Source organism: Melozone crissalis, unplaced genomic scaffold (genome assembly GCF_028551555.1).
Source record: "Melozone crissalis strain CALT ecotype California unplaced genomic scaffold, PUWL_Pcris_2 ptg000007l_1, whole genome shotgun sequence".
In the NCBI taxonomy this organism is placed as follows: Eukaryota; Metazoa; Chordata; class Aves; order Passeriformes; family Passerellidae; genus Melozone; species Melozone crissalis.
Genome location: NW_026535785.1, coordinates 8,065,515 through 8,078,248, shown reverse-complemented (window position 1 = coordinate 8,078,248; position 12,734 = coordinate 8,065,515). Strand labels below are relative to the sequence as shown.

At 45.9% G+C, this 12,734-nt stretch overlaps 1 protein-coding gene across 3 annotated transcripts in view; it reads left to right on the top strand.

Annotated features, from left to right (window-relative positions):
- Nucleotides 1–96: 96 nt before the first annotated feature.
- The window catches only part of WDR59 (WD repeat domain 59), a 47,799-nt gene continuing 35,161 nt past the window's right edge, over nucleotides 97–12,734 (top strand). For 2 of the 3 annotated variants that reach the window (XM_054296165.1, XM_054296164.1), the window contains exons 1-6: nucleotides 97–170; nucleotides 4,371–4,420; nucleotides 5,973–6,108; nucleotides 9,236–9,321; nucleotides 10,219–10,299; nucleotides 12,339–12,376. In XM_054296165.1, the coding sequence (XP_054152140.1) occupies nucleotides 117–170; nucleotides 4,371–4,420; nucleotides 5,973–6,108; nucleotides 9,236–9,321; nucleotides 10,219–10,299; nucleotides 12,339–12,376 (445 nt within the window). In that variant the 5' untranslated portion in view covers nucleotides 97–116. Of the gene's footprint in view, nucleotides 171–1,061; nucleotides 1,165–4,370; nucleotides 4,421–5,972; nucleotides 6,109–9,235; nucleotides 9,322–10,218; nucleotides 10,300–12,338; nucleotides 12,377–12,734 lie in introns of those variants that run through there. The other variant, XM_054296166.1, reaches the window with a different exon arrangement.

Genomic DNA, 12,734 nt, shown 5'->3' with positions numbered 1-12,734 from the left:
CCGGGCCGGGGGCGGGTGGGGGGGGTGGGGAACGGCGGGACTACATATCCCAGCAGTCCCCGCACGGTGCCTCATAGTGCGCAGGCGCCGCGCAAGCTCCGCCGAGGCGGCCCAAGATGGCGGCGCGCTGGAGCAGCGAGAATGTGGTGGTGGAGTTCCGAGACGCCCAGGTCGGGGGGCCCGGGGGCTGCCGCATCACCGCGCCGCGGGGGCAGCCCCCGGCCGGCCCGTGACGAGCGGAGCGGGGGGAGGTCCCGGCCCGGGAGGGCTCGGCGGCCCCGCGGGGCCTTTCGGCGGCGATGGCCGGGGCTGAGGCGGTCTGGAGTCGTTTGCGCGGAGATAGCGCCTATATTCACGGGGCGCTTAATTTCTAATCTTAATTAGGTCTTGTATTTTTTTTTTTAATGCATTTTCAGGCCTAACATACGATATCGCCGCTTCCCACACGTCTTTCCTCATTTCCTTTTGCTGGAGGAGCTCAGGGCCGCGTGGATGGGGCCCTGGGCAGTCTGGTCTAGTGAAAGATGCCCGCGCATGGCGGGGGGCTGGAATGAGAGGGGCTTTAAGGTCTCTTTCAACCCAAACCGTTCCTTGACTCTGTCACTTTTCACGGAGACTGTTACAGCTACTGTCTCGCTGCCAAATAAATTGCTGGGTGTTGCTTGATTAAAATAAAAAGGGGCTTATATTTTTTTTTTTGTGAATAGCAAAAAGGTTAGCTTTTGTTTTTGAAGCTGATGGTGATAGCAGAGCTCGGCTCAGAGTTTGTTTGCTCACGTGGTGTTGTAGAAGTTGTTGTTACATCCTTGGAAGTGTTTATGGCTAGGCTGGACAGGGCTTTGAGCAACCTAGTGAAGATGTCCCTGCCCATGACAGGGATTTGGAACAAAATGATCTTCAGGTTCCTTCCAGCCCAAGCCATTCTAGGATTCTATGATTCTGTTCTAAGAAATGTGGGGGTTTAAGGTGTTGGCAATAGCTTAACAAAGCTAGATACAGTGGGTGAACTATGAGATACTTCAGCAAGAAACCCGGAAAAATTAAAAAAGTTCTGGAAGTTCTCTTGTCTCATTTGTCCTCTTGTGCTGGAGCAGTAAGGGGCTCTGCCTTCACCACTGCAAACAGAAGCACTGAATCCTGTGTGCTGCATCCAGCTCACCCTCTGTAAGCTCACAAAGCTTTTCACTTTTGTACCTCAAAAGCTCTGCGTGAGTTTTTCCTCCCAGAAACGTTAAAGCAGCCTCATCTGCTACTGAGGATTTGCCCTCAGGAAGCCAGGAATGAGATCTGAGGGTGCATGTTCCTCCATCACAGATTCATGTTGCATCTGGCTCAGGAGAGAGGAGGCCTCATGACTTTACTGCTTACTCATGATGTCTGGTGTGTGGGAGCAGGAGGGACAGGTGTTGCCACCCCAAGCTGCAGCAGTTGGTTTCAGTGTCACTCCTGCTCTGGCACAAACCTTGGCAGGGTGAACATGGGGGTTTCAGTCACTTGGCTTTGCTCTGGTGTGATCTTCCTGGAGCTGTTCTGACCTGCCTGCTGTCTGTCCCACATGAAACCAGAGAGCTGCTCTGGCTGGGGCTGCCAGACTGCTGCTTCAGGCTAAACTCGTTTATATATTTGTGTCTGAGCTTTTTTTTAGGAGTCTGCAGGAACGTTTTTGCAGGTGGGAAACCTGAGCTTGAGAAATTGGAGCACCTTGGCTGAAATCATCCAGCACCAGTCTTGAGCTCTGCATGTAGGCCACGCTGTCTCCAAAATCCCTACCCTAAAAACAACCTAGATGGAAACAAGAATGAAAAGAGTGGGCAGCTGTGACATTTATAGCCAGTACAACTCTGCAAGCCCTGCAGTTGTCTTTGTTCACTGTGCTGGAGTGTGTCATGAGAAAGCTGCAGCACCCCAACTATAACACATCAGAAAATCACTGTGTGTTTTGGGGCCTGTGTTACCTACAGGTGTCATTTTTCTGTCCAAGCTGACAGAGGTGGCAGTCTGTGTACTCTTCTGATTTAAACAGGAGCCACAGGCTCTTCTTGGGCTGTTGGCACTATCAGGAGGAGAGCAAAACTCACCCAGTTCTGAAATGGAACCATTTGTACCAGCTCAGTGTGTGAATGGGAGGTTAGGTAGTCAGGGAACTGGAATTGCTTGTTAAGGGTTTGCAGCTCTTGGAAAAACAGCATAGCCATGGCAAATTGGGTTGGTGTGTTGTCTCTCAGGTGGAGGGAATGAAGGTAATTGGGAAACTAATGAAAGTTCAGACATAAAAAGGAGCTTTCCTTGGCTTGCCCAGCAGAAATCAATGCCATGCCATAGTAGATGCTTGAAGGCTGAGAATATGCTGCCTGGGCTGTGGGTTCAGAGCAAATTCTCAAATGTGCAGAGCTCCTGCTGTGCTTACTCATGTTGTTGTTGTTCATGAACAGCAGTTCTAGCTGTCCGCAGTGTTGTTTTGGGATAAAAACTGCTTTCAGGTTGCTTTGTTCAGTTTCAACTCCTCCCTTCTGGAAGGTTGTGCTGTGAAGACTGACACATCACTGTTAAATGACAACAGTTTGTTTTTTATTTTCCTTTCCCTAGATAAGGCTCTTGTATCATAGGGAGCTGTTTGTTGCTGTAAAACAACTTAATTTGTGACCCATCAGAGTAGCAGCCTGACATGTGAAACTTTTTACATCTTTCTGGTTGTTCATTTCATTCTATGATGCTTGGTGCCTGGAAAAAACCAGTTTACCAGTGTCCATTATTGAAAACAATTTGTAAGGACTTAAGGAGATCCTAGTGCCAAAAAATAGGCAAATAGGAAAAATAAACTTGTATATGAAATTGCAATCATTTGAAATTGACTTTTTTTTTTTTCTGTCTTGGGGAAAGATGGCTCCAACTGTATGAAATATGACTCCTGACTAGCTCTTCATCACATGAGAAAGCTCTGATTACTGTAGGGGCTTTAGTGATCCTCATTTTAATTTCTCAGAAGAAAAATGTGAACCATCTGGGGAAAGTTCTTTCTCCTGTTGATTTGTTTTGTTTGTTTGTTTGTTGGTTTTTCATATAGATTCAGTAACCTACTTTTTTGCAGGTTTTGTTCTGTGTTTTGCAAGGTGCTGTGGAGTCTAGAAAGCTGGAATTGTTTCCTTATCATGTAGAGATCTTAAAACTAGCTGTTTATTTACAGCATTAGGGAAACCTTGTCAGAAGATTGGATTTGCTGCCTAGGAATAAGTGAAGAAGGGGAGTTGTTCCTGGAACAGTCAAAGTGGTAAAAGGGGTTTGGTTTACCATGAACTCCTGCTGAAACTCTGCAGGCAGCTGTAGCTGTTTGCCCTGTGGTCTCTAGAGAAGAATGGGTCTGTAATGCTGCTTTTCCCTCACTTGGTGTTTTTGCTAGGAGGGGATGGGCCCTGGCTGAAACAGCTCAGAATTTGTGGTGGATATTCTGCCGTCAGAATATTCATCACAATATTCTGCTCCACTCTCTGAAATGGAGTGGGATTTCTGTGTTGTCTGTCAGGTTTTAGTGATGCTTGTAAGTAGTAACTGTGGGACATCCTGAAGTCTTGTTACATCCATGCTGGGAGCACTTAAAGTCCTGAACAGCAGCAGGAGATACATCCTGAGCCTTCAGAGAGGCAGCTTTGAAGATGACAGCAGCTAGTGTGAAGAATGTGGGGCATATTCTGATTTTTGTGCTGTGGATGCTCAAAACTCTATTGAAGTCGTATCTTTGTTTATGGGTGGAACTGTTCAGCTTTCCAAGTAAAATTTTCCTTTATTCTCTTGGCATTTAAACAAGATGATCAGCCAGTTCATTCTGCACAGAAAGAGGGGGAGACAATATGCAAACAGTCCTCCTTTTTTATTTTTTTTTTCTAATGGCCTTTAAGTTATCTCATAGCCTTCTTTACAAGCAATGCCAAGTAAATTCTGATGCCTCTTGGCCATCTCTCATTTTTGAACACACAAATGGTTGCACTTCTATCTCTCAGTACATATATAATTAAATGTAGCCCTGCAATGAAAGAGAGAGACTCAGAAAGTTCCTGAGCAGGAGCAGAGGCTGATTAATACAGATTATTAGAGATTGCTGATTGAAAGGCTGCAGCTGTGATTGCCAGAGCAGGAAGAAGGGAGCAAGGTCTTAATGCTCATAATGTTGTCTGCCAGGTTTTGTTTTCACTTTATGCTAACGAAGATGTTTCTGTGTGCTGTCCTGCATCCCGAATCAACCACTACACCCTTGCCCCTCTGTGCTGCTTTAAGGGGATGTTACTTTCCTGAACTCCTCCCTGAAGCCCTATGTTTGACTGAGCAGCTGACCTGGCAGGTATGATTTAATTTTGTTCTGTGTTTGTCTTTAACAGGCGACAGCGATGTCAGTGGATTGCCTGGGACAGCGCGCGGTTCTCTCAGGGTGAGTGTGGCAGTCCCTGTTGGAAGTGTGACAATCATTACCACAAGCCAGACCAGCCACCTTCAGGCTGACCTCAGCTGGAGGGTTGATGGATTGTTTCAGAAAGGTGCAGCTGAATTCTGTTCAAGGCTTAGTGAAACTGATTCTGGGTCATGTTCCCGATGGGATACAGGTTGGAGAGACAGCAACAAGAACACAGTAAAATACTGGTGTGGCTTTCCTGGTAAATTCCTTTCCAAATCCCCATATGGGAGATGGAGCATCATGAAGTACTGTTTGGATTGTCTTGAAATACAGATTAGATTATTTCCTAACAAAATTTGCCTCAGATATTCCCATGTGGCTCTCTGACCTGCTTCTCTCTGCTTCTCTGCTGGTTCATTGTGGGATGATACAAACACAGTAGGTGCCACAGACTTCCAAGTTGCCCAAGTTTCCTGGAGAGCTTGGTCTTATGTATCCTCCTCAAGAGCAAGTCTTCAACCAGCTCAGCAGTGCCTTTCCAGCTCCTGCTTTTCAGTACTAACAGCTATTTGTGTCCCCCTGTCAGTGACACAATTGCCACACCAATTAGGATGTTCATTTCAGAATCATGTGAGTATAGCTGATCTTTGGTCAGCCTTCAGGGAACCAAGTCCTTTGGTACAGCCCAAAGCAGTGCTTGCTTCCATGTAAACCCTTAGTCTGGCAGTGCTGTACAGGAATAACAGGAGGAATGGCCAGTGCTCAGAGCAGCTCTGTGGTCATTTTGCAGGTGAGAGCTGATGCTCATGTGGGTAATTATGTAGGGTTCATTATGTTTTGATGCTGGTCCTCCATAGGGTTCAGCTGGCTCACAATTATTTCTGGGCAGTTTCTCTTGCTTGTAGGATGAATCTCACAGGATGATACCTTGCTTTGTGGGGAATTGGCCACATCCAGCAGGATGTATGAGCTCAGGTTTGCTATCATGCAGAATTATTTCTGCTGCATATAGAGTTAGCTCAGGTAAGTAATGGAACCAAATCTGTGCAGGACTGTGTCCACCCACGTTAAAAAGCTGCTGCAGCTGAGCATGAGCTCTGTGCAGGTGTTTTTGTACTGTTGGTGGAACCAAGCCCTCAGACTGGTGTGGAAAGAAGCACCCACATAGAATCATCTTTGTCAAGGCTCATTAACTCTTGCTCAGAGCAACCTATCCAGGCTGAGGCTGTTGCATTGCACTCCTGGGACTGTGCCACTTAGGCTATGCTGCAGCAGCGTTAGGCCTGCAAAGCCTGTTTGAATGTGTTTGCACCATTTTCCAGCACTTCTTTATATCCAAGTTATCTGGGTTTTTCTGTGGTGCGAGCTGTCTATTACATTTGCAGATCCTGTTTACTTTCAGTGTGGTTTTTTTAAGTCAATTTTGAAGTATGTAGTCAAATGTCGCATTTTCAGGAATAGTGTTTTCACTTGTCTTGTGAAATGCTTCTCTTCTTTTGGTTCTTGTGCCTCTAGACACAAGGCTGTGAGCTCCATGTGAGCTTGGGGTTTTGAGATCAGCCCTGTGAGGTGTCTGTGTGTCTTGCAGCCGCCGTTTCCTCTACATTGTCAACCTGGATGCTCCCAACGAGGGTCACCGGAAAATCTCCCGGCAGAGCAAGTGGGACATCGGCGCCGTGCAGTGGAACCCCCACGATAGCTACGCCTACTACTTTGCAGCTTCTGTAAGTTCACTCGTCTAAAAGCTGTAACTCATCTTCTTCCCTGGTCTTTCTTTCATGGGGGAGCCTCTGCAGAGCTGGAAGGCTGTGTGGAGCTGGCACAGGCATGCTTCTGCAAGTCACATTGCAAGATCAAGGCCTCATTCTGATTTACTGCCAGAGAGGTGTTCAGCTGAATGGCTCTCAGTTATTGGGCAGTCAGGGTTGCATCTGGTTTTGCTTGCTTTGCCAAACAAAACACTTTGCCAAATAAATCAAGCATCCAAATAGTTCTTTTCTGGAGGGAAATTATCTTTTTTTCTGATTTCCAGTCTGAGATGTGTGCACTTCTTGAATTTCTTGCTCTGTGCTGTTTTGCTTTCACCTCCCTGCCTTGCTGCTCGGCTGTGGTGTACCAGGCAGTCTGTAAATAGCACAGGTCAATACTGGCTTGTAGCTTGGGGTTTGCAGCTGGGCATGGACTGTATCACTGAGGAGTTCATGAGGCAGTGGGTTGGGCTGAAGAAGCAGTAATGGCTGTGTGAGACCAAGTGCAGTTTTCAGCTCTGCTGTGCTTGGTCTGTCGTGCTCTGCAGCTTGTTCACCCAGGGCCCTGAGCTCTGCTGATGGAAATCTCAGCCATCACCCACAGCACCGTGGCCATTGGCCCCAGCCAGGTGCAGACTGTTTCCAGGGTGTGAGCTGCCTTTTCTGCAGTGTTGTCTGCTTTTACAGCCTGAGAGTCCTGGACTAGCTAGGGATGGAGAAATCTCTCTGTCTATTATTTTGAGAAAACACCTAGTTGAAGGTGATTTCTTAGAATTTTTGTTCCTGGATTTGCTATATTTTTAATTAAAGGCAGTTTTAAAAGTGGAGTGGTGCTGTCAGCTGGGAGCCTCTGGCTGTTTGCTCTCTGACATTCCCCAGCCTCTTTCCAGCTCTGGCACATGACTGATGTCTTAAAAGTGCCTTCAGCAGCAGTCTTCTTCTGAGCAGAGAGTTAGTAAAAGAGTTAGTTCAGTGCCACTTCTGGGTGCAGCCTGTGGAAACCAAAACCAAGTAAGGAAATGCACTGGGCAGGTCACAACTGGAGCAGGAAAGCTTCTTTTCAAACACACTCTGAAGACAATATGCAGTGATGAGTTCATGCTGACCTGAGCAGGACCCTGCTGCAAAGGGGAGCTGTGCTTATCTGAGCACTCCTGCCTCTTGCTGCTCTGAGTGGGTACAGGAACCATCTTGTTCCAGACTGAACCCAGGTGTAGCTGGCATCAAACCTTGCTGTTTCTGTTTATAAAAAAAGATGCTGTGGTGCTCTGGGGATTTGAACATAGTTGCTGAGACACACTGGTTGAGAAATCCCCAAGATGAGATCGGGCAGCTTTTTCAGTTTGGGTCAGAAATACCACCTTTCAAGCCATTTCACTGTGGTAAACAGCCCAAGGGTCTTATCCTTCTGCATCCCTGTGGATGGAAAAGGGATGTAAAAGGCTGCCATCCTGTTTGCCAGCAGCATCATCTGGTTTGCAGTCCTGTTAATTGGAAGTGGTACAGGCAGAGGGGAATCTGTCCTTGTGTTTAGCTTCTTTTCAGAAGAGCTGGAGCAAGTTCTTCTGCTGTGCTTAGCTGTGTCTGCCCTCTGGCTCAGGCATGTTTTTGGGGACTCCTAAGCTGTTGTTTCAGAAGTGGTGTTGCTTTCAGTCCTCTATCCTTGTTTTTCCTTTTGTGTGGCCACAGATTTTTGAACAAGGGGGTGATGAAATTTTTGGAAGTGATTACTGATACTTAAGAAAATCAGTTTTTTAGAAAATGCTCCTGTTGGGAGGAACAGTCTCTCTGGTGATGATTATCTTGTATCTTGTCTCTGGTGTCCTGGGTAAATCCCATTGGGTAATTTCACTCTACCCCTTAAATACTTCTGTCAATGAGAAACATGCAAAGAGTTTTTTCTTGCCCTAAGCTCTTGTGCAGCCCTGCTGTGAGCAGTTAGAGAAATGTCATATATTATTGCTGAGCTGGAATGAGACCTTTCATTTCAAAGAAAGCTGTAATGTTTTATCTATCTGCAAGTTGAAATTCACATGGAGCAGCTTTGGGGTAGGAAGAAAATCCATGACCACAAAAAAAAAACTGCCACAAAAATTGGAAATAACAGTTGGACTTGGTGATTTTAGAGGTCTTTTCCAACCTCAACAACTGTGTGTTTCTTTGAAGTCTCTTATCTTTTCCCTCATTTACCTAAAAGTCTGAAAACAGGGGGCTAATGAAAATAACATTTTAAGGCCATATTCTTTCAGGTTTTGCAAAATCTGCATGAATTTCCAGTCATGATCCACTATGCTTGGCACTCTGTATGCACCCACAAAGGCAATTCCAGCCCCAGAAAGATTAGACTTGGCTTGGCCTGAAGTGAACCTTGATTGAGACAGAACATGAATTTACAGCACAGCAACTAGTTTCAAGTAACTTTGCATGTGGCTGCATTTGGGCAAGGATTCATTCCTGGAATGAGTGAAGGAACCCTGAGCATTGTTGTCATTGATACCTCTGGTTTGCTGTTGTTTTTTACAGCTAGTGATAAACACTTAAAGCTTTTTTCCTGGGCTGGCACTGACTGGGGGAGTACCCTTGAGGAGGTGTCCTTGAAGCCATTAGACTTCAAACTGTATTGTTTGTGTTTGGCAATGGCCCTGATTATCCCAGAAGGGAACTGAAGGGAGCTGAGGACGACCAGTGGTAATCCATCATCCCCCTCACCAAAACCTCCACTTGTGAATGTAACAGACTGGCAGGGTATTCCTGCAGAGAGAATTTGTCTGCCTGTTGCCTGCAGTTACAGCATGTTGTTAGGAAATAAAGACTCTGAGAACATAATTTCATGGAAAGATTTTGCAATGTGGGATTTTTTTTCTCCCTCTCTAGTTTATCTCAAATTTTAAGTGGGTGTAATTAAAGTGTAAGCTTTTGAAAGTCCTTGCAGCCTGTATTTCATCTTTGCTCTCCTGCTTTGGGCAAGGACTTTGCTAATGCACAGCATGACTCATTGTTAACTGAGGTTCTTCAAAGTGAAGGGAACCTGGTCCTGACACCCAGATCCATGTCCTACCTTGTTGGCCTGAGACTGTCTCTCCTTTCTTCCCTCTAATTGCAGAGCAATCAGCGTGTTGACCTGTATAAGTGGAAGGAAGGCAATGGGGAAGTTTGCACATCTCTGCAAGGGCACACACGTGTGATCAGGTGAAGAACAAAAAGTGCTGTGGGCTGCTGAGTAGAAAATAATGCATTGTTTCATAGAAGCTGAATGTTTTGGTCCTGGCCTCACTCAGGCTCTGCTCTGAGCCTGTTTTTGCTCACTTCTCTGGACTGGAGTGCCTTTCCATTTGGTGATGTTGTCATGTGTGAAGTGGCTCAGCCTCTCATGGCTCCCCCAGTTTATCACCTTAGCCCTTGATGGCTCCAATGTCATTGCCTTAGGCTGCTGTCCTTGTAAAGAGCAGCAGCCATCATCTGGGAAGCAGCATGTTTATTAAATTGAATCCCAGCTGTGTTTCTGTGTGATAGCAGCTTAATTAAGGCAGGTAATCCCAAAGACCAAGTTCAGAGAATGTTACAGTGGTGCAGGGGAGATTTTTGCCTCTTGTTTTAAGGTCACATTTCAATGCTGGGTTGGAAATGCAGTTGAGGGACTGCTTTTACTCAAGCTTCTGACTGTGGGAACTATTTGCAGCCCTTGAAATAACAGTTGTTTGGGCTGACTGGAGGCTGTTTGTGTCCCAGGTGCACTTGGTGTTCCAACAGGGAGGCATCCCAGAGTGAGGGGTTGATGCCAAGGATCTGTGGTTACTGAGAACTCTTTGAGACAATGTCCCTTTGCCTGGAGGGGAAAGAGCACACACACAGTAGCTGTAAAGTTCAGGACTAGGAGGATGCTTCACTGGAATTTACTTAGAAGCATTTCATTGCTTCTTGGAATTTACTTAGAGAAATTATTAAGATCTTGCTTTTTACTTTAAAAGTTTCAGTAGATGTCATGGAGTTGCTGTGAATTTGTTGGAGAATGTACTGGCAGCTTGTGAAAAGTTGATGCAGCATCTGTGTGCTTTTCTTTACTGATCTATGATTTTGCATTTGCAGTGACCTGGACTGGGCAGTGTTTGAGCCAGACCTACTGGTCACCAGTTCTGTGGACACATACATCTACATCTGGGACATCAAGTAAGAATCAGTATGTTTCTGCATTTTGGGAAAATCACTGGGACTCTTTTCTGTTATTATCAGCTTGCAGGGCAAAGCACACCCTGATGGGAGCTGCTCTTTAGCTGTGCTTCTGGGAGCTTCAGCTATTTCCCATTGTCTCCAAGATGTCTTCTGTTTCCCTATTTTCCAGTCACATCAGAGTCAGTGATGGGCAGTAGAGTGGTACAGTTAAGCTACAACTGTCTGGCTTCACTCTGTGCCCACTTCAGATATTTCCCTGAGGAAATATCTTTTCCTGGAGCCCAAGGTTGTTCCTCAACCTGCTGGGATTTTTTTAGCTCAGTTAATGAACACCATTTCATGATCCTATAGCCATTTCTGCTATTGATTCATTGATTGTTGCTGGTTCACCCTCAGTGGTGGGAAGACTGACAATGGTATTCAGGAAGGCTTTCCTGTTTGTACCTTCCCTTGTTTCCTATGAGTATTTTCAGGGTAGCAGATATTTCCAGCTATATGTCCAAATTTAAGCTGCAGATTTTACACCTGAGAAGCAAGGAGCTGGTACTGGGACTGCTGGGTTCTCTTGCTAGCTGTACAGCTCTTTATGACCCCCAGCAAATCACATTGTTCCTCTCTGCCTCCCTTGCTCAGTTATAATAGGAGGATAATTATATAACCCCACTGCACCAGGCTACCCAGAGGCTTGCTTAGTTCCTATGAACAAGCACTTAGCTCCTTGCTTAAATGGTGCTTGAGAATGACAATATATTATTAATGTGTAATTAAAAGACACAGAGATACAATAACTGCTGGTTGTTTTCCTGTGATACTGTCTTAATGCCAAGAAGAAAAAATAGAGATGTCTGAAGGTTGTTCTCAGAGCTCCTCCTTTAACTCTATTGTGCCCTTCCTTTGCTTTGTGTCTGCCTGTATCACTTGCCCAGAGCTGCTTCCTTAGGCAGTCTCTGAAAGCCTCCACATCCCACTTGTGCTGGGAAAGGCTCTGAGCCTGCTGTGGCACTGAGGTGATGGCCTCAAGCAAATTACCATCCTGCTGAAGTGACTGTCTCTAATGACACTCTAAGGAGGCAGCCCTGCAGTAAGGGCAGCTGGAAATTCCCCACTTAATTTTTCATACAAAATAACTTTTGAATTAGGCAGAAATTCTTAGAGGGAGGGGTGCTGTCCATTCCAGAAAATGTGCTGCTTTTCAGCAAACAGAAAAAGCTGAAGATACTATTCCTTATTTTCACTGTCACTTTTCATGAAAGAGCAGGTGAAATCTTGACTAGCAAGGCCAGGAAGTAAATTATTGCCTTGATCTATGCCCTGGCTGCTAGGAGTTGTCATGGTGCCACACTGGTTTCTGCTGCTGCAAAATTTGGTTTGTAGACAGACAGAATTTGGTCTGCACACAGCTGGGCTGATTTTCTACTAATTTTGTTATTATATGCTAGACATGAAGTTTTTGCTCTGTAGTAACTACTCCATCTGCTTTAAATCAGAATCTGCAAAGGCTCCACGAGCACATCAGTGGCTTTTGTTGAGAGCTTCCACAGCTCTGTTTGTTCCTTTAATCCTCCTTGGAAAGGCTGTTTTGTTGCTTCCCACAGCAACAATTCATGAGCCCTGTTTCCTTGCCTACCCAGGTGCAATATGCCACACTTTGTGTATGTTTCTCCTCCCTCTAGTCCAGTCCAGCTCTGTCCTCTGTCCTAAACTTCCTGCTGCATGTGCTGGCAAGACAGGATCATAGAATAGTTTGGGTTGGAATGGACCTTAAAAATCTAGTTCCATCCCTCTGCCAAGTGCAGGTACACCTTCCAATAGACCAGATTGCTCCAAGGCCCATCCAGCCCAGCCTTGAACACTTCCAGGGTGGTTGTTGTCCTCCAGCTGATCACTTTAATTCCATTTAGTGCTGGTGTATTTTGGTAAGCAGAAGGTACATGAGGTCCCAAGGCAGGAATTACCTTAGTGCTGGAATAGCAGGGAGCTCTCTGGGAAGGCTGGACTATGCTGTGTGTACTGACAGTGGCCACATTGTATTTCAGAGACACCAGGAAGCCCACAGTCTCTCTCTCTGCAGTTGGTAAGTCTGATCTGTGTGATGTAGGCATTAAACATTATTGTTGCATGTCCCTGCTGTTATTCTTCCCTCCCTTCATGCTCCAAGGCCAGGTGTGGCCAAGTGCAGGAGTGCCACCATGTGTGATTGTCCCCTGTAGGAGCAGCCTGAGAGGCTCCAGTTCCCTCCTTTAAGAGAAGCAGAGTTCAGAAGAGATGTGGAGCCCCTTGAGGTTTCCAGACATGGAGGGCAGTTATGGAACTCGGGTTTGCTGTCCCAGCATTGGTGAATGGCCACATGGAGCTCCCTCCCTGCTTAACCACCTTGCTGCACTGCTTGTCCTGGGTTGCCTCTCTGTAATTTCCTCACATCCTTTTATGTT